Below are 22,410 nucleotides of genomic sequence, written 5' to 3'. Positions count from 1 at the left end.
AATAGAGTCCTCTCAATCTTCTCAGCACTGCCTTTAAAAAGCCAGCCGCTACACCAGCGCCAGCTTTTCTACCCAGAACAAAGACTGTCTAGACTCCCACAAAACCCACATGCCTGCTGATCATTTACCTAGTGACATGAGCACTGCCTCCCTGCCTGTCCGCCTGCCCTTGCGGCAGTCACCCAGAGACCGAGCTGGCCATGCTGGCACTTGTTTTGAATCAAGATACAGAGATTTTTCAGGACAGCGTTATTGTACTATGTGTTTTAAATTGAAGATGATTTGGGCATAGGGACCAAAGGTGAGATTCCTTTTCCCAGCATTACGCACCTACAATACAGAGCACTCCATCTGCACTGGATGCTCTTGGCTCCCTTTACCATCGGCACAGAGAACTAGGCACTTCTAGGGTGTAGTTATTATGACTGTTAATGGAATCATCTACTCTTGGCTGGATGAATCCTACCCCAATTGGCAGAGAGAAGGAAGAATTATCTGTACCTTAAGCAGGCTGACAATCTCTACTAATCTGCTTTATACACAATTTTAAGCATTATCCTTGCTGTTAAAGCATTCTGCTGTGTTTAGTAGAACTAAAGATCATTCAACATGGAGACTCACTTTCTGCCTTATTTTCCCTGAATGTTATGTTTGAGAAATTCCATTCTTTCACAGGAAGAATTTCCTGTGCTACTGTTGTTCTAAATACTTGTATACAAACAAATATGATTACAATGATAAATGATATACAATTAAAATCAGAGCAGCATTAAAATTAGATACTAAATAATACACAATGGCTTTATGGAAGTTTATACTAACAAAAGATCGTTTTGGATTTTAGGAGCTCCGAAATGCTCACAGTGAACAACTCATGGGAATCCGCCGGGAAGAGGAGATGGAAATGTCCGATGATGACAGTGGTGACAATCCCAGTAAAAAGCTGAGAGTAGACGATTCAGGTAAAGCTATATCCCTCTATAACGTCAAGTATATTTGGCTGGTTATTTTTTAAAAGTGAACAAAAACTTGCGTGTGAGAAGTCACATATTAATAGCTGATTATATAAGACAGTATCTTATTTTGGACCCTTATAAATTTTTTATTTGAATTATGCAAGCTGTCTCTAGGAGTTGTCTTTCACCTGCTATGATCTATAATGATGAAAATTCTCAGGTTCTCTCCTTGACTGGAAGTGTTATGTTTCTTTAGTGTGCTTTGTAGTCTTGCATAAGTCTTTTACTTTGTGGTTGTAACAATGTCTTCTTATGAGATCAGTTGAAGTTATAGAATCATAGAATCATAGAATAACCAGGTTGGAAGAGACCCACCGGATCACCGAGTCCAACCGTTCCTACCAAACACTAAACCATATCCCTCAGCACCTTGTCCACCTGTGCCTTAAACACCTCCAGGGAAGGTGACTCAACCACCTCCCTGGGCAGCCTGTTCCAGTGCCCAATGACCCTTTCTGTGAAGAATTTTTTCCTAATGTCCAGCCTAAACCTCCCCTGGCGGAGCTTGAGGCCATTCCCTCTGGTCAGTACTCTCTAAGCCTTACCTTGCTTTTCAACAAATACATAGTTATGTATAAGCCCTCTAACACATACACTATACCATTTTAACTGTGTTTTGTGGGACTAACTGTTAAGGGTACGTATTTCTCAATATGGTACTGCATGCTGCATTAATTTGACTCTAGTTAGGTGTCTGTCATGAAAGAAAGAACAAAGGTGCTTGTAATATGCAGAAAGAAAAGCCTTCTACAAATACTCTTCTATCCAGGGTGGATGCTTCAAGAGGTGGCCCAGAAGCTGCCTGAATTACCAACTGGTGACATGATCTGCATGAAACCATTGCTTGTTTTCTTTACATTGGCTAATAAATCTGTGAGTAGCTAACAAGGGTTTGCTTGCCTAGATGCTCATCTCCAGAAAGAAAATTTACAGAGGCTAAAGCCAAAGCATGACTGGGAGCTGCCAGCCAGCAGTGAGCTTTAAGGAAGGTAAAGAAGTAATACAGAAAGTAACTGGGAGTCTGATGATGAGGATGATTTTGATCTAGGCTTTTGCATGCAGGCACCATATTAAGAAAAGAAAGAATTTCACCCATTAAATGGTTTGAAGACCTTGTATACCTGCACTAAAGTGTAACTTGAAGCTTATATAGAGAAGAGCTCTTTTGCTTCTCCTGTGACAAAATGATGTGTGAGGTCAAATGACTCCAGAAGTAAAGACTGAAGGAAGGAGTGTTGTTCTAGCAAAGAAATTTTTACTATGGCATCTCTCTTGAGGGGAGAATTAAATGTTTTTCCTGGAAGTAAAATGAAACAATAAAAGCTGTAATAAGGAGCCTTAATTTTTGTTTGGCTCATTCTCTGCGTTTGGATTTTGAATTTCTGGACTTCATTAGCGAATGTTTGGAGCTGAAACAAAGCACTGCTAGCAATCAGAGTTTTTTTGTGTCTAATCATTTTGCCTTGACGGTGTCCACTTCTACGGAGGGAAGACATTACTATTAATAACAGGAAGGTGGAGCCAGAAATAAAATCATAGAATGGCGTGGGTTGGAAGGAACCCAACCAAAGTGGACAGGGTCACCTGCCACTAGACCGAGCTGCTCTAAGACCCACCCAACCTGGCCTTGAACACCTCCAGGGATGGGGCATCCACAACTTCCCTGGGCAACCTGTTCCAGTGCCTCACCACCCTCATCATGAAGAATTTCTTCCTAATGTCTGATCTAAATCTTCCCCCTCCCATTTTAAAGCCATTCCCCCTCGTCCTATCACTACAAGCCCTTGTAATAAGTCTCTCCGCAGCTTTCTTGTAGGCCCCCTTCAGGTAATGGAAAGCTGGAATAAGGTCTTCCCAGAGCCTTCTCAATACCCACAGCCTGCACTCTAGAAGAGGTGCAATGATGCTTTGAATTGTCGTACTTATCAATTCAGCTAGGTTTAACTTATGCATACTTAGGGCAGAGCTATGCTGGTCATTCTTTTTGTAACATCTCAAATAGGAGTGTGTCTTTGGTTTTCTTCCATGAAAAGGAACATTTCTATCAAATGTTTTGATATCTGAGATTACTACAGTGTTCCATCCCAAACAGCGTAAGTTTATTTGTACTGTTATGTTGTGGCCACTTGAGTCCCTCCAGTGATAACAGTAGCAAACCCAATACTGTGTTGCACACTAAGTCAAGTTTAGTGATATGTATCTGCCTGAGTACTTGTCTGTCATCACCCATTATACCATTCATCATCCCCTTGATCTCAGCAGAGTTGATCCAGCCTGCTGCACACATAGAGCCATCCAGATCTAAAATTATTTTTATAGCTACTCCTTCCAATAGTGATCTCTCAACTAAAGCAAGTGGATTTGATTCTTATGTTATTGACAAGAGAGGGAACTTGGAGTGAAGCCAAAAATGTTATTGTGTGTAAAATTTTTGTAAATGATAAGAAAGTGAGAGAAATATGTTCATTATTTTCATTTTTCTTTACAATGGAATGATTCTTCCTTCCTCCTCTTAGCATTTTTTAAATTACTGCCCATGTTAGCTGCCTTCTTGATTACTTTTTTTTTTTTTTTTTAGTATGCCATTTCAGAACCATGTCTTTATCTCACTGGAGTGGCTATTTCTATTCACAATATTCTATGTTCTACAAAGAATGTCTTTTAAAGACTCTTTTATCACAAAGAAAGAATTCTTCATAGTAAGAAAACATTGGAAGGTTCTTTATTTTTAACCCCTTTTCTTAAAATGTTTGTCTAAATGCTTAACTGGGAAGGGCCAGGCTTGAATAACTCAAAAAAGATATTGTACCTCTTCAGTTCAAGGACTGCATGCACACATAAAGGCTTAGAAGTCTAGATCTGAAAGTGGCTGAAGAAATGAGACATGATTATTTGATCTGGATAGTTACAGAGTTCTGGACTTCCTGGCTTACCATCTCAATGATTTCCTTGAGAACATTATTTTTCAGCTTGCCCTATTCAACAGTGCAAACAACTGTCCTTGAAAGTTATCATCCCCAAAGCTACAAGACGTGACAGAGATTTCCGCAAGTTTCCATCACCCATGTCAGGTCTTTTTTCCACTAGTTCAGCTAGTTAAATCACCCTTAGTAAAAGAAGACTCAATTAATTCAATAATTTAGAATGGATCCTAAGATCTCATTCTGTTTTGGTAAAGTGTAGTTTCAGCAGCCTTCTGATGTAATTTCTTCCGTTACTCAAGCCTTTTTCATTCAGACATAACTCCACTTCTCTGAGCATCTAGTCAGGTGCTGAGTGTGTCACATTTCCTCACAGCTAGACTGGTTAGAATGAAAACTTTCCTCTAGGATATCTGAAGAGAAACCTATTCATCAACCTGAAAAAAAAAGAATGGATTCCAGCCCCAACATTTGAAAACAATGCAACACATCCAAGCCTTGAGGCTGTTCAAAAGGACTTCAGTGCCTGAATGCTTATCCAGGCTTGGCTGAACTAGCATACATGCCTAGTTTATAGGAAATACTCCTGGTCTCTCAGACTAAAAGTTATTTGCATTACAGGGAGAGCTGGCAAAAGGCTGACCTGAGACTGAGTGAATCTCACCTGTGGAATCAACCGTTCCTTTGGAACAATGGGGTTTTCCCAAAATTCATCCTTTAAACAGTGATTTTTCTGCAATGTGGATTTTGGAGTTTGAAAGGGACAAGAGGATTGCTGAAGTAAATCTGGCGATTGCTAAGAAAAAAATAATGATGATTGGCAACTCAGTTAATACGTTTGAAAGTCGAGGTGCAGCTACTGAAGCGTTAGCTCAAGGGAAAAAAAAGATTCAGCGCTGTAGTCTAGAGGATGTACAAAAATCTTCAGAACAATCAGGATTTCTTGATGCTTCATCTCCCACCTGCTGGCACCGAGAGTAAGGATACACATGTGAAAGCCTCCAAAGTAATTTTAAGAATTAGTGAAGTGAAGCTGCATGTTGTCGAAAAGAGCTAAAGTTTGGTTTTAGCCTAGAAGGCACCTGCAATTTTACTTTAAAGACAGATGCATAGCAGTTGCAGAGGAATGCAGGAAGGATGGTTTCATTTTAAGGCTTTTGACTGTGATTCCAGAGGACTGGGCCAAATCCCATCTCTGCTACATATCTCCTGCCTGGAGTAATCAATGAATTTGTGTTATGTCAGTTCTCTCCTGTCAAACAAAGGAAGCAATGCTTCCTTTCATTCATCCCCTGCCTGTTCTGTCCTTGTGGGTGATAAACACCTCAGTGTACGGTTCTGTCTGGCTGAACGGACTTGAAATAGCCCGCTCACTGGGCCCCTGGATCATTTTACCACCTTTGCATTACCTGTGATGAAGTAACAATAACATCTTAGGGACTGCATGCAAATAATAAATTGCAAGTTATGTAGCGTAAGACCAATTTGAACATGTAAGTTTGGCACAGCCCTCCAAGTCAGGACAGACAACCTCTACGGCAGGATTTTCAAACATGCCTAAAGTAGGCATTGTATTTAAACATTGAAGCTCTTTCTGTCTGGATCTTTTAAGTGCTTTCCTGAACTGTTCCATCCTGTCTGCAGCATCAGCTAAGTCACTTGCCGTAGGAGACAGGCCAAATAATGGTCGGTCCATCTCACAGATGGGTATGAGTCCTTGTGAAAGTATTTGAAAATCGCACCCTAGTGCACACAGCATAACACAGGTTTTGTGATGTTGTTCGTAAGTCTATCTTGAAAACTGCAAGCCTGGCAAGTCTTCAAGGAAAGCCTGAAACAGCACTAAAGTGATCTGAGTGATGCTTATTCATCTTTTGTCTGCAATTCAGTTCTCTTTTTGCTTTCTCTAAGGCTTGTGTGCATGCAGAGCTGCACACGTGGAATGGAAATTGTGTTTTATAGCTGGATTAAACCGGTAGGAAAGCTTTATACAGCTTGTTGCAACTTTGAATAGGAATTGCTGAGCTCCAGCTGTGTAGAAGTGAGCTTTGCTCTTCCTTTTCTTCCAACTAACCCAGTGTCATGGCAGATCTCATGTCAGAAATTCCTCTTCCTCCTGATCCCAAGGATCAGGTATTTCTCCTTTCCTTTGATGTAAGTATAAGCTTTTGAATTTTATGGGAGATTTTGTTTCAAACAAATTCAAAGTTTTTTTCTGTTATTACTTCTCCATCCCATAGCATTTCAGCATCAGATTTGATAAAGTGATACTAATATTCAACAAGCTCATAATTTCTCCCTTTTCCCTTTAAACACTTGTTGGTAAAGATAATGTAAAATAACAAAATGTATTTGCTTTAGAAATTAATATGTTAGCATTGCTTTTTTTCTCAAATAAATCAATACCATTTCAAACCCATCAGCAGCTGGTGTCATAATCAGCCCTGCAATAGTAAGCATATATAGGCATATGAAAAGGAAAATAAACACTGTTAACAGAAGATACTAAACAGATTTTATAAGCAGTCTGAAAGCAAAGAACATATTTAAAATCTGAAGGTCTGAATTGTCACTATACTGACACAGTTCCCCCTCTGACCCAAGAATACAGAATACAATCCTTTTCAGCTCTCTGAGTGGAGTAACTTCCCTCTAAATGAAAATGCTCTGGACACAGCAGACAATCAGCTTTGCTCCCAGGAACCAGAGATGATCACTAGAAAGCAGCACAAGATGATTACTCCCTCTATGCTGGGAAAAGTCTGCTCTAGTGTCTTTCACAGCATGCCAGTACAGAGCTGTTATCATCAGGAAAACTCCAATTTTGTGCCTTAAAGTGCATTCCATTTTCCTCACAGGTTTTACCAAAAAGAAAAGGCTGAAATTCTGGAAGTGTGTTGGCAGGGCCCTAATTTTATCCCCCTGTTTTGAGTCCATTTGGATCTAATAATTCTTCTTGTGCAGCTGTATTTAGCAGACATGCCTTGATGAATCAAGGCTGATGGTAGCTGACAACCCTGTTTTCCCTGGGGAATAAAGACAGCCTTGTCCTGTCCCAGGTACTGGCCCAGTTCTTCTGGATCATGCGCAACATATCAGCTCTAGGATGAAGGCCTGTGCTGGTCCTGTGAACACAGCAGTGAAAGGGTTAACCTAACTTCCAATTTTTAGAGGAAACAGACACTTCAAAGACATTTTCCTAATATGGGGTTTAGGACGATGTCCCCTTTACTACAAAACAAGTCTGTTGCAGTTTGATGCTTTTCAACTTCCAGAAATACTATTATCTAGATTATGTTTTATCATGTTTTCTGGGTATTTCATACTGATAAGATTTTATGCAGGATCATTACATATGAGAATAGATTTAATCCTGTTTTTAGTAAGCTTTAAGGACACTGAGGGATTATTTATGTAATAAGATGCAAAGTTGCTATGGAAAATGCTATAGCAACCTAACATCTTCACAAAACCAAGCAGCCACTTGTGACAGCAATCTAAATTTACATTTATTTTAGTGTCATTTTATTGACATTCTTAGTATCTCATTTTGACAGCATGTTAAAATATGTTTTGCATTCATGCTAGAACAAAATTAACAGCATGTTGTTGGAATGAAGATGATACTTATAATTTTTGGTGATAATTTTAGCATATTTCATTTTGTGTAAATAGCATTAAAATAGTAGTGAATAGAAGTTTGGTTGCACCCCGTCTGTTTGTAATAGAGCAAACAATGTACACTGAATGCAATATTTTACAAGTCAGTGAAAGCTAAACTGTTTTCACTTGTTTTATATCTGAATGAAAATATTTTTAAGAAAGAAATGATTTTGTTATTAGAATTTATTTCAAATCCTGTATCTTTTATTACAAATTTCCTAGTTCAGGACACAGACTATAAATTTTCATTAGGTTTCATAAAGCAGGGCATCATTTCTGAATGCGTAGACTTGCAGTTTGATAGGGAATTGCCCTATTTAAATGAGACTTTTCTAAAACATAGTATAACGGTACACATCGCCCCTTAGGAGGTTAAATAGAAAGGGTAAGAAAAAAACAAACACAAAGCAACCAAACAGTCTGAACTCTGTCCTTCGCTCATTGCAGTTAATAATGAAACTTGCATTGACTTCAATGGAAGCAGAAGCAAGCTCTGTATATCGATTTTCTCCTTCCCCCTCCATTAAGAATCCTGAAGTGTGGCTGTAACATTGTTGGAGTGGGATGTTGGCAGCAAAATCAATAAAAGACAATATTAGAACATATGCTGTTTTCAGCTTCCTCACAATCTGCTATAGCTGGTATTAACATTATTCTTCAAATTTACTTCATGCTTTCTGTGAAGTGACCTCCCTTATAGTGTCCTCTCCAATATAAACCTTTTGTGGTCTTACTTTCATATTTAGCCTTCAAGAGAATGAGCCCTATTTGTAACAGTGAAGGTGGCTGATTCTGGACAGATTCCTTCAAAAGTGGTTTCAACCTAAACCTATTTCTGAACTCCTATGAAAGACCATTTCTATTTTCATTTAAACTAAGGTTTTCAGTTGAGGTTTCCTTAATTATGCTGCCCTTCATGCCCTGTTGTTTTTAGAAACCCTATTCACCCCAGCACCTTAGAGAACCTTGCAGATACTACTTGAGGTGAGATTTACATACAGAATCACAGAATCACAGAATAACCAGGCTGGAAGAGACCCACCGGATCACCGAGTCCAACCGTTCCTATCAAACACTAAACCATATCCCTCAGCACCTCGTCCACCCATGCCTTAAACACCTCCAGGGAAGGGGATTCAACCACCTCCCTGGGCAGCCTCTGCCAGTGCCCAATGACCCTTTCTGTAAAGAATTTTTTCCTAATGTCCAGCCTAAATCTCCTCTGGCGGAGCTTGAGGCCATTCCCTCTTGTCCTGTCCCCTGTCACTTGGGAGAAGAGGCCAGCACCCTCCTCTCTACAACGTCCTTTCAGGTAGTTGTAGAGAGCAATGAGGTCACCCCTCAGCCTCCTCTTCTCCAAGCTAAACAACCCCAGCTCTCTCAGCCGCTCCTCATAAGGCCTGTTCTCCAGCCCCCTCACCAGCTTTGTTGCTCAAAACTACGTTCTCACTACCCTTAAATCCAAGAAACATCTCCCATTGCCAAAGTGTCAGAGTAATGATCAGAAAGCAGTGTCTTTTCTAATGTCCATACAGACTTCTAAACTCATAATTACAGTTTTAGGGAGCATCATTATGTTGTGAGACATGCAAGGCTGGCTGAAGTTTCCAAAGAATTAAAATCTTCCTTTTCAAAGCATGCAGCTTCTCATTCCTTGTATGTCCAGCTGAATGTGATTGCATGCCAGCACTTATAAACACCTCGTAGAAGTCACACTTGAACCTTGATGGTAACAGAAACTCCCAAAGCTACCACTAATTGATGTTGCTGGTTTACTTTGGTTTACTTAGATTCAGAGAAGTTCCATGATGTCCTGCTCTTTGGTTTTATCTTAACGACCATCTCAAGAAAGTAAGCTTCTTCTTAATGACATATATCCATAGAACACCATTTTTGTGATAAGTAAATCAAAGGATTTGGTTCATAAAGTTGAAAGCCAAGTGGGTTCAAAGCTGCTTGGAGGTGCATCATCTTGTTTGGTTTTAGACTCCTGACAGAGGGAAAAGAGAACAAAAAAAAGCCATCTAGGATGTGAAATGGCCAAGTAAAAAACTAGATACCATACCAAAACCATACCATTTTATTCCACTTCTCCACTAATTCCAGCATCTGACTATTTGAATGCCAGCATATAGAACTCTAAAGGAGGAAACTTTGTTTATTCTGTGTTAACAGGAAAGTGGTTTATTTTGTTGGTTTTTTAAAATAGAAGTAACAATTGCTATTTCTTTTTTTTTTTTTTTGCCATTCAATGAGCAAATAGTTTACAATCATTTTGTTTATTTATTTTGATGCATAACAAGTTGCATCAAGTGCAAGAACTGTGCCAAGCATGTCTTTGAAGCACTTGTATCCAGTAATTGCTGAGCTGCTTCTACAACTGCCAGGTGTCTACCTCACATGTCAGCCAGGGCTATCTCTGCAGAGATTTGGGTGGTTGCTGGTCCACAACACCAGTTTCTTCATTACTTATTTGTCAAGTGTCAGATACAGACTGTCTTCCCTCTTAAATTTGTCTGAGCTCTGGAGATAAGTAAGCAGATTTAACAATTGAGGAAGAACACGATAAAAAACAATAGCTCTCTTTGTATTGTTTTATTATCGTATAGTTTCATCATGTTTTGTTGGTAGGTTTTGAAATGCCTGTGTTGTTAAACCTTGATCCCACAAGCTGTTGCCTGCTGCTTGGAGTGTTTACACTCACCTTTTGCTCTGCACTCACAGATACAATGTCCTAAGCAGCAGTTTACGTAGAAAGTCTGGTACAAGGAGTATTTCACAGTACTCTCTTCAAAGTTATACACTTTGCAAATTTCAATAAATTATCTGTTTCTGAAAGGACTGGAAGTACCACTAAGCTCTGTAGAACCCTGCCATCTGCAAGTTTGCAACACATTTTATTTATCAGTAGCTGAGAAAATACGTGCTAAACGTTGAATTGTGGAGAAGCACAGTGGCCTCTATTTGCAGATACTGAATGTGCTGAAGGCAAAAGGAAGGTGAGAAAAGAAGGTTTTGGCTTGCAGATGTAGCTCTTCTGGACACCCTTCCATTCACATAAGGGATACATGGCTCAAGAAGTGCTGTCCGAATGTGAGAGTCAAGAAATTACAAGCTTCATTTGCTTATGCTACTTGAAGGGGTAGAAACACATTCCCATATTTAAGATCCATTTTTATCTAAAGCCGAAGTAACTGAGCAAGTATTTCAGAATTATGCACAATTTTAAAAGAAAAATTAGCTCAACCCTCCAATCAAGTACAAGGTCAGAGAGATAGCTGGATAAATGCTCTCCTGCAATTTAAGGTACAATACACCTTGTACTTGTACAAGCATCTTGTACAGAGGTGGTTAATCCTCACAGTTATAGGAAGCACTTTACATTTACAAAGTTTATGTATTATAAATCAGAACAATTCACAACCCTATTGTCACTTAAAACACTCAGATCAGCCCTTTCTTCCTAATGAATGTTACAAATCGAGAGATTCATGTGCACGCTGTCAGGTTTGTTTCCCAGTAGCAATGACTGTTTCTTCACATTTATAAGTCCTACAGATTTTTTTTTCCAAGTAGTCACAGTGGTGCCGGGCCTGAATGCAATTCCTACTTTGAATGCCAACAGTAGCTACACAGCCATGCATCTTGCAAATGTCAATGCTTATTGTTTAAGTCTGAATAAAAATATGGCAATTACTTTGACTTCTAAGAAGTAACCATAAATAATCCACCTATTCAGAGGCTTACCTACATACAATGTTTGAATATCCTAAGTTAATTCATGAATCACATGTACACACTTATGTAGAACTCATTTACACATGACACCTAAGATTAACATATCACATACGAAACACTGAGTATTCATCAGCATCTTTTATGCTGCACAGAGTTCTAATGTTTGTACCCTCAGATGCAAAACACAATTAATGCAAGCAGCGTTTTTTCCATTATTGATGTGGGAGAGGGTCTTCAACGCTATTTGGCTTCTCATCAGTAACTAGTGCTCTTCTTACTTCAGTGAATGTACTCCTTCCCCCTTGAGACTAAAATCTCCACTGTTCCTTTTTAGTGTTATGGGAATAGTAATTGTTTTCATATCATTGATTGGAGGAAAAATTTTCCTTATTTGCTGGCATCTTTAAAGCACAATCTCTGTAAAAGTGTTGTTAACAGTTCTATTTCTCAATTAGGAAAAAAAAGCGGAACCTCTAAAAGAGATTCAGTAGTTGATTAATTATATTTAACTGAGGCAGTGATTATTGGTAAACAAAAAGCACAAGGATCTGAAAAAATCATCTCATTAATAGCCAGACACTCTAATAAGCAGTGAGAAGTAGTGATTTTTACTTAATTTTGAAAATATCTGAGAACTGCTACTGATTTCAGTCAATGTTATATCTCTGTATTCTCTTATAGTGGCTTGCTTGCTACTCCTCTAATTCAAGAGGAGAACCAAGCAGGAAAGTCAATGCAGCATTAAGTCCAACTAAAAGTTAACCCCTCACAGTTGTTTGTGCAGAGGCAACTCTTCCTTCTCCTGTCTCCCGCTACGCGCAAGCCAAGTCATTTGGGCTTAGTGCATAGAATCATAGAATCACTAGGTTGGAAAAGACCCATTGGATCATCGAGTCCAAACATGCCTATCAAATACTAAACCATGTCCCTCAGCACCTCATCCACCCGTCCCTTAAACACCTCCAGGGAAGGTGACTTAACCACCTCCCTGGGCAGCCTGTTCCAGTGCCCAATGACCCTTTCTGTGAAAGATTTTTTACTTATGTTCAGCCTGAACCTCCCCTGGTGGAGCTTGAGGCCATAACGGGTGGTGGCAGAAGAAATGCAACCCAAACCCAAGAGGAAACAAGGGTCCTTTGCTTTAAAGAGGTGACCTGGGGAAACTAGTTTCAATGGGGCAGATTAACTAGCAACTGTCAAAATATCATTTCCAAGCTATGTAGATTCTTGTTCTCCAAAGAGATGCTGTCAAGTAAAATAGACCTAAAATGTGACAGGCTTTAATATTATTGTAACAAGGTGGTCTATTCCAAGTTCTAGATATGCATTTCAGTAATGTGATGTGACATCTTTGTAGGAAAAATCCAAAACACTTAATGCTACAATTTACCTGGGACAGAACTGGGTTTAGAGGGGACTGCAGAACATACTGCAAAATAAGTTTGAATGAGGGAAGAGAGAAACATCTGGCAATGTCAGGCAAGTGGGAATTACAAATGAACAAAGGGGTGGACTTGTGCATTTGGTGCTGAAGGAGGAACTGAACTGAACAAAACCAGTACAGAGGTAAAAGATAGTAAGGTACAAATAGAGTAGTAGAAAGACTAGCTTAAAGTAGGAGACAAATTAGCCTTTGTCTTTCAAGCTCTTTAATGAAAGCTGGTTCACTGTTAAGTGGGTTTTCTGCAGCCACGAGGTCTAGATTAATGATCCCAGACTGAGCTCCTGAGCTATGATCAGCTGTAAGATTGCAGCAAGTAATCTGCATCTTATTCCTGAGATTGGCTAAAACAGTGAGGTTAAATTGTCTTGTTAGTTTTTTTAATTGAAAGTCAGAGTTTGTGAGAGTGTGGTGAAATACACAGAGCTGATACTGATACACAGTCTAGAAAGGTAGGAAGCCACTAGTCTAGAGACTTAAAGCATGAGGTTTTAGTTAATGATCTCTCCAGGGCTTTAAATAAAATGTCAGATATCATGAGACTCATCATAACGCTGTAGGAGCACTAGTCTCTAAGGCATTCCTAGTCCACTGCAGAGCGAGCATTTGCATGCTACTTTTTATTATTAGGCCCAGCTGGACTGTAATCTGCCCTCGCTTTCCTTACATCTTCTTTGCTTTTTGAAGAGAGGTACGCTTCATTGCACAAGAAATAATAAGCCTTCATAAATTACTGGTAAGCCATATGCGTAACAAGACTAGGAAAGAGCAGTGCTCTTGCTGAAGTCTACTAAGCAGGAAGAAGTTTTATAAACTGAAAAAAAAAAATCTCTCTTCAGAGAAGTGCTTTAGTTCCTCAGATGTTACATCTGTCTGTACTGGATGGGAAGGACAAAATTGCAGTCAAATTATGGAATGATGATGCAACTTCTTTTTTCTTTCTTTTTTGTTTCTTCTTTTTTTCTGGCAGCATCCTTCCATTTACTAATTGTTCACCAGCAAGTTTTATGTGACTAGGAAGCCTGAAAATAATTCTCATGAGTATTCAATTTGAACATCTGGTATCATCATGAATGTAGCTGGTATAATGAGCTTTTCTGCATTGAACATAGCCTGCATGGTGAGAGAAGGGCTTTGAAGCAACTGCACCTGAATAAAGCAGATTTTGTAAAAGAGTATATCTCCCTCCCAGTGTGTAGGCACTAACTCCCACTAACATTAATGACAAAAAGACCTCTACATATAGAATAATTAGTGCCCTTAGAGTTTAAATTTGCAGGTACTAAGACATTAAAATGGAGTGTGGCTAACATTAGAAAAAAATGTGGAAATTGCTTTGTTGTTTGGTTGCATTATGTCTGAAGAGGGAAAGAAAAAACTGTGCAAGGCAAAGTTAGATTGTAATTGCCCCAAATTATTTATTGTTGTACTGTTCTAATACTATTTTCAGAGTTTATTTAGTCTAGCTAACTAGCTGCTTTTAAGCTTTTACCAAAGGATTTCTTTTCTTAAAAAAAAGCTAAGTGACATAGTCTATTTTTGAGCAAACGTAAGAGAACAATGAAAGAGTCGTTTATTAAGGAATGCATTTAGGAATAACGTTGCTTTTATCTGCTAATATAAGAAGTATTTCTACGCTCCTGTCATTGACACCAGGGCCTTATTTATGCTGCTGATCAGGTATTTAGTAATTGTCCATAAAGAAAAGAAAGTGTCCTCCAGGTACTCAGGGCAGTGGATCAAAGCCAACAATCTTAAGAGCCTGACATTATTGTAAAATGGGCTGAGAAAGTGTCTCAAGGTGATGAAGGTGTAGCTTAGTCTTACTCCTCCAGAAAGCTTCTTGGAGATACCACCAAAGAGTTGCTTTCCCAAATGCCTTTAAACTGGGCACAGAGCACGTGTAACTAAAACTTGTTCTCAGAGATCAATTTTTATGGTAGGCTTTACGAAGGTCACATGTGAGACAAGTGGATGGGCAGTTATAGACAATAATAGCCTCAACTTTATTTCAGCTTTGACAGTTCACAGTGGAGACATAGGTTCACTCTCTAGTTGCTCAGTGTGTCCCACCACCTCAGAGGCCCTTCAGCTTTCCATCTGCAATGAGGGCCATACCTTCCTTCCTACTGCCTCATAGACCCCTGCAAACCTAGCCATCTCACTTGCTCTCAAGATACAGGTCACTCACTGGCATCACCTCACAGACTCCATGTCCATTGAGTGACCACAACAGGATCCTCAAGCTGCAGCACAAAGTTTAATTTCCTGCAGACTGGAGCACTAAGTAGAGCTTTGTAGGGTAAAATCAATGTGGTTGCAAGGTCCCATCTAGTCTATGAAAGTTTTTTCCTTCAAGGCAGCGGCAATGTCAGCATGGGTGTTTCTTGACAGATGCCAGCATGCACACACCAGTGTATCTGCTCACAGTTTTGCATTCAACGTGAAATTTGACCCATTACTCACGTTTCAACTCTTCCTCCTTACATCCAGTAGCTGTTTAAAATGCCACTGCCTTTCTTCTGCCGCCACCAGGAGTCCTACCACACGTCCTTTTCTTTTCCTTCACATATTGAAGTCTGGTCCAAAATTTTCTTTTCTTCCACTTAGCTCTTAGTAGAATCTGACCTCTGCTTTTATTCTGTCAAAATTAATACTTAAATCTTGTGACCTTGTGTTTGAATTTCAGGAATTCCTTTTCATAGGCTCTCACTTGAGCCCTTCCTCAAGATAAGACATAACATCTCCTAAGACCATCCATGCTATACTTCTGCTAAGACCATCTTCACTACAAATGACAAATGCCATTGTTGTATAACTTACTGTTTTCTACAGCATTGAAACATAGTTCATGCCCTTCCAGATCCTTCAGAAGTATTTTTCCTTGCTGATTTTCTCCTGATTGTTCTGCTTCACAGTTTGCCTATTTGAAAAACAAGCAAGGTAACTAGAGGCCAAGGGTAAATTTTATTGTTTGTATTTATAGTTGCGAACTTTGAGTTCTGTTTCTCTCCTCTCACATTTGTTTAGTCCCTCAAAGTAAAAACTCTTTGAAGAAGTTCATGTGTCTTGAAAGAAGGCTCTTTTTGACATTGTGAATGTTTTGCAATGGGAGTGATGCAAAGAATTACCATAATAACAGCCATCATTTTGACAGACTTTGATGCTTTTCTTGTTGCTGTTATCAAAAAGAGCATCAAATCATATAAAACCTACTTAAAGTCAGGAAATTTGGATAATGGCATTAGTAGAACTTGCAGGAAGAGAATATGGTCTTCATCTGTTATTTATCAGCATCACTGTATCAATACATTGGCTAAAGTTACAAGACCCTGAGAAAGAGGTTAGATAAAAATTCTGAAGATAGATAAACAAGTACAGAAGTTTTCAACTTTGTGATCTATTTCTATACAGATATAGAAAAGTCTATAGAAAAAAAAATCTATAGAAAAAGTTCTGCTAGGAGGACCTAAGGGAAGTCTGTGCTCTTGCATTTAAAAGAGGGTTTTCTGTTATTGTTAGTTGGTGTTTGCTCATTTGGTTTTTAGATAGTGCTTCCAGATTACCTCAGACTCTTGAGATAAGCTACTGTCTATGCATTTCAACTCAGTGTCCCCAGTATGCTAATTAACAGTCTGCCATTAATGTTAGCTCTAATGTTATTATATCCTCCAAGGAGATGTGCACAGTGCATTAGTTGAACTGGTAAAAAAATTTTAAATTCTCCATAATTTCCTTGATAAATAGATACATTCAGAGATTTGGTGTGTTCACTTTATTTCCTGGCTGCTATGGCATGATATGAGTCATAAATATTTCAATTACTTATGTCACCTGTGAAGACTTCTTCTATACTGACTCCAGTTGGCATTACTTTTAGGTGAAACGTAATCACAGAGTACCAAATAGAAGTAAATCTAAATGTAAAACGTGCAGATCACTTCTGCTCTTAAAGAAAACATGCTCCTAACTGTCCAAGATAGGTGTCCTAGAAATATAAAGATACTTGTTTGTTTCTTCTGAGACACCAGTCAATAAGTATATCCTTAGACTTCAATGGGTTTCTGATCAGACAATAAGCTCTTGTTTTCTTAAAGTGTCTTTTTCCTTTGGGTCCAGCCTGCGTCCACTACCTAGAATCTGTCTTACTACTGAGGCTGTTGCCAAGTTGTTCACAGCACTTCAGCCTTAGCACAAAGAAATCACACTAACCTCTTAGATGTTCTCAAAATATCAGTGTGAAGTTTTCCCTCACTTACATATGTCTAATCTTCCTCCAGCTGCTTCTCAGAGACTGGCGGGTATCATTTTGCGTCCCTCAGTGAAAATGCTGTAAAGCATATATTGAGCTGGTTTCCAGCTGTGTTTGTTTAGGCAGGAATATTTTCTTCTGCTTGCAACACGGGCAGCTATTTGGGAGCCTTGTCAGAATTTCCTTTTGATATAGCTTCCTTGTATATAGTTCTTCTGTAAATGCTTTCATCAAAGTTGTCTTTTAATCCTAAACCACTTTTTTTTAACGTGTCTCAGAGAGGGTTTCTGTAGGTGAGTATCTGAACTACCAAACTTAAAATAGCATGATAAGTTGCATTGAGATGAGCAGAGTAAACGTTTTTTTTTAACTGAAAATATATTCATCAGATTTGTCAGTGAAGTCATTCTGTAAAAATCTCAAATATATTGACTTTTTAAAATGCAGATTCCTTTTTCTCGCCAAACTATCCTCTAATTTTAATTTAGCATTCAATGAAGTGACTTTCTTTATATAATTACATTTTATTATGTTTAATCATTATAAATGAAATATAGTTAAAATTAAATTATAATTAGTTTTCTATATAATATATACTTTGCTTGGAATCAAAAGAGGCATTGGTCTGAATACAGAATTAGTTTCATTTTAATGCACTAAAATACACATCTTTTTAAAATTACAGTCATGTTAGACCAATACAAGGAAGGTTTCTGATTTTGTTTAAAACAGTTACCCAATGATAAATTAACTGGAGCCCCTGGGGTCCACCAGATGTTTGTCTTTGACTTATTCTCCTTTTCTACTAACCACTATGTCAGAGCATGTTAGGAATCAACTGTTTGTAGCTTTAAATGAAATAACGAAGGAACGATGTATAATTAGCACCATATCATTTATGGACTCTTATCTATAATTAATTCATTTAAAAGCTTGTGACAATTTAGTATTTTGTTATATTGTTGCTACATGTGTTGCATCCTCCTTATTTAAGAATATATTTCTACCTTGGACTCCATCTTTAATTGCTTACTATGAATGCTATGAAGTTCACCAGAGTGTATAAAAATGTTGATAAGAAATGGTACACCTATGGGAATCCTGCCTAATATCACAAACTTATCTTTGCTGTATTCTTATTCTCTCACTTCAGGTTGTTCAGTATATTTCCATTTTGTCTTAAAATAGATTTTATCTATTTTTAAATTAGATACAGCATTTCTCTTCTGCTATCTGGAGTGTAGAGTAACAACACCTGTCCTTGGATGGGACTTCATGGTAGAACTGCAATGTAGTTATTGTCATATAGGTTTCAATATGGTATACTAAAACTAATTTTAAAATAGTGAAATAAAATAATGACACTCAGAAGTGCAACTCTGATTTTTTTGCCATGAAAAAGCTGTATTGAATTTCTAAAGGGAAAACGAGTAGTTACCTTCACTGCTTATATAGAATGTGACTTGCTCCATTTGGATGAGTTGGTTCCTAAATCCTAACAGGTTCATCACCTACAGGTTACCTATTTTTGCAGTATGTCATAGCCCTTTCTTATTTGCTGCCCCTGTAGCAGACTTCTTATGCTGTCATTAGCCCCACTCAATAGCCTGAACTCACTCAGGAGGCAAAAAAGAGAAGGTCTTGAAGTAGGCTGTAGTGTGACCCAAAAAATGCATTACAAGCTTTTTCAGGAAGGGCAGCCTGACTCTCAGCTGAATCTGTGTCCTAGTACACATTTCAATGAGGTCGGTGATTAACAGGTATGTAGACCTTATACCCTCCACTAGAACAGTGCATTTCAGAAGTTTAAGAGATGTATTAGGTGATGTACAGCAGGTGAACTGTTCCCAAGCCACTGTAAAAGCTTTAGTATGCCTATGGTCTTCTCTCATGCTCTCAGAGAGCAGAAGGGTAGGCAGTTTCTGGCTAGAACCGAGTATTAAATTAAAAAAAATAATAATTAAATTGAGGGAGAGTCTAATTGGTAGGAGTGAGAGAATACAAATGGTAGAGAGACTTTTTACTGAGGCCTGTAGTGGCAAGGGGCAATGGTTTTAAAGTGAAAGAGAGTAGGTTTAGATTGGACATAAGGAAGACATGGAGACAGGTTGCCCGGAGAAGCTGTGGATGCCCCATATGTGGAAATGTTCAAGGTTAACTTGGACAGTTCTTTGAGCAACTGCACTTCATGAAAGATGTCACTGTCCCCCACCCATGGCAAGAGGGTAGGGCTAGATGATCTTTAGAGGTCCCTTCCAACCCAGGGTATTTAATTTTGACTTGAGTTTTTGTTAGACTCAGGATTTTTTTTTTTTGGCCTCTTTTTTTTTCCCCCTCCTCTTTCCTTTATTATAGCTTGTTGGTTCATACAAAAAAAAAACAACCTGAAAAAACACATTCTCTTATTTGCCCATTGGACTCATCACTGCAATTTCTTGAGGGTAAATTTTGTCATGGAAGGATGATTACATGCTTTTCAGAACAATTTAATTTGATGTAACAATACTGTAAGTGTTGCTAAATCTTACAGAGAGATTCTGTAGAATATCCAAATAAAGTACAATAACCAATCCATGTCTCTATTTGAACAGCAGCTAACTGCACTTCAATTTTTGGTAATACATTTGTACTATTTTAAAATCAGTAAAAATTATCTGAAGAAAAGGTAGATTTGTTCTTCCAAAGACAAAACATTTTTATTGGTAATAAAATATTGCTACATTCTATCTAAATGCTGATATAATTTCACAAATATGTTGAATCATGTTATCCTGGGGAGCAGGGGATGCTTTATCTGCAGAACATCTAGTCAAGAAAGGCCTAAGATTAAATGGGCTTCATGTACAGTTTCCTGGCATTTGAAGTTCAACCATATTGCTTTTGTAGGTGGGCAAGAAAGAATTCTGTGGTACCAAGCCTAAAATCATTTAATGGGGAATGTAAATCAGTTGTGCTTCAGTTACCAAATGTTGATAGAATTGGCTATGGTAGATTGTTGTTTTTTAATTACAGCTGCTCTGTAATGTTGTTGTGTTACCAGGTTCCAAAAAGGAAAATAGTATGGCAGTTTGCTATGCCAAATGACCACTGCTACTGCCAAGTATAAATACTACCAGGAGTGGGTTCTTATATAGGGTCATAACCACATCCCTAACATAATGAATGCCACACATCCTTATATGTATTTATGCTCAGATAATTTATTTAAATAATGGTCCTAGTACATGCTTTATAGCCTTCTGCCTTTTGCTACACAAATTTTAGCTTATATTGCAGACTGTGCAAGTCATTTGGCAAATGTAATTTCCATCCCTGCATACTAATCGATTTCTTCACAAACACCTGCTATCAGTTATGATAATAAAAATGCCATTCTAAATTGAAAAGGGGCCAAATGGAGCTTCCTAAGGAAATGGCTTAAGTGTCTTTCAATGCCTTTAATGTAGTAATGTGCTTGTAGTGCCAACACTTTTCTTGAGCATCTGCATTTTATATGATTTTACTCTATTACATCATTTTTCTGTCTAGATGGTTTCCCATAACCGTTGCAACAAAGTAGTTCATAGCAAGATTGGAGAGGAATTTCTCTGTTTCCTCTCCCATGGGATTAAATCCAGCAATTTTAGGTAGTCAAAATTCCTTAACACAGATCTGATTGGAACATCTGGCTGTTATACTAGTGTAATTATTAAACAGTTGTATGAGTTCCTATAACATCACAGGGAAAATGCTGTAAAGTCATTGCGTGCTTTGCTATTGAACTGCATGCCAGTTTCTTCCTAAAATATAAGCCTAAATTTAGCAGCCAGATTGTAAGTAGCATTTGAATTACCCAGGGTCACTTTATGGCTCCTTCCATCCTAGGAAATAACTTCCCAGCAACAGTCTTTGCCAGAACCTAATCATTTTCAGCTCTGCTGGGTCTTGTCTCAGCTTTGAAATGTCTCACTGGCTTTCAGCTATATTGTCATCTCCCCTGACAATGTCCTCTGCATTATTCGTAAGGAAAAAAAATCCATTTTACTGATTTCTTCACATTTTCATTTTCTCTTAGCTTTAGCTGCCCAAGCGTATGCGCTAAAGGAAGAGAACGACAGTCTTCGATGGCAGCTGGATGCTTATAGGAATGAGGTGGAACTTCTGAAACAGGAGAAAGGACAGCTCTTTCGGACAGAAGAAAGCCTTACAAAGGACCAGCAGCTGCAGTTCCTGCAGCAAACAATGCAAGGCATGCAGCAGGTATTGATACGGAAGAAAAGCAAGGGTCTTTTTTTTCAGGAAAGTGGTACCCCGAGGCTGTTCTGTACTCAAGATCATTAGCCATAAAGGTCTTGATTTCTTTTCAGAGTCAAAATCTTAAAGATTTTAGGTGAGGGAAAGAGAGGTAAGGAATTGGGGACATATTTAGGGATAGACATTTTAGCAACTCATAAACTGTAAATCACTCAGTCATTCAAGGGAACTCCTTATTCATGTTCTACTTCAGTGCACCCCTTGTTGCACTTCTCACTTAATGAAATTGGCACTAATTCTTCATGAAAGTTGAACAAAATTTGTCCAGTGTCACACAGACAGTGCTCCTGAAGTGCCTTAATTTGCATTCATCTGCATCGTTAGATGCATTTCCACCTGTCAGCTTTGTCTTTTTTCCACTGATTCTTATTTAAGGATGACTGAGACATCTCCAGATTGTCTAGACTACCCTCCTGCTAACTTGCAAGTGGATAACAACATCAATGCTGTCTCTTGAGTTTTTCTGATTTATGCTGACCCATGAACGTAACCTTTTCATTCAGGAAATTTTTAAGTGGTTTAGTGCAGCGACAAAGCTTTTTCTCTGACATCGGTCAGACAGGAACTACAATGTGTCCCTAAAGCGTGTCCCTCCCTGAAATGGAGGTTCAGTTCATCTTATCCATTCTCCCTCATTTGTCCCTGTGGTCCTGATGTTTTCAAGGCAAGTCATGGCAAGGACTTCTAGACTGTTCTCGCTGCTTCACCTGACACGTCTGTTAGCACATAAGCAGCTCTCATTCAACATACATGTGTATAACTTCATTTCTGCCTAGGCATTTGTATTCAGCTGCTACATGACAGCTTAAGTGGCTCACCATAACACTGGACTGGGCTCCCATCTGGAATGGAGCTTCTTGAGATATCACTGCAGAGGTTAATTTTGCCTCCTTTATCTTTGCTCTGAACCAATACATGTGCCCCTCTATCACTCCCAGTTATTAGATACCAGAAGAGGATAAGTTGTACCCAGCTGCAGATTGTACAAAGATGCTTTTTTTTATGGCAAAACCAAATAGACATTCATTTACATATGAGCTGCATGGTGGGATTAGGCATTGCCCTGCTATCACAGTGCCCATTGAA

General features: G+C 38.6%; 1 protein-coding gene across 7 annotated transcripts in view; it reads left to right on the top strand.

Moving 5' to 3' along the window:
- Window positions 1-22,410, top strand: part of ENOX1 (ecto-NOX disulfide-thiol exchanger 1) — a 297,335-nt gene that overhangs the window by 233,099 nt on the left and 41,826 nt on the right. For all 7 annotated transcript variants that reach the window (XM_069880861.1, XM_069880902.1, XM_069880891.1 and 4 more), the window contains 2 exons: window positions 845-962; window positions 21,086-21,270. In XM_069880861.1, coding sequence (XP_069736962.1) covers window positions 845-962; window positions 21,086-21,270 — 303 coding nt within the window. The remainder of the gene's footprint in view (window positions 1-844; window positions 963-21,085; window positions 21,271-22,410) is intronic.

Source organism: Phaenicophaeus curvirostris, chromosome 1 (genome assembly GCF_032191515.1).
Source record: "Phaenicophaeus curvirostris isolate KB17595 chromosome 1, BPBGC_Pcur_1.0, whole genome shotgun sequence".
Classification (NCBI taxonomy): domain Eukaryota; kingdom Metazoa; phylum Chordata; class Aves; order Cuculiformes; family Cuculidae; genus Phaenicophaeus; species Phaenicophaeus curvirostris.
Note: the sequence above shows the minus strand (reverse complement) of the source record. Positions and strands in the feature narration are given on the sequence as shown.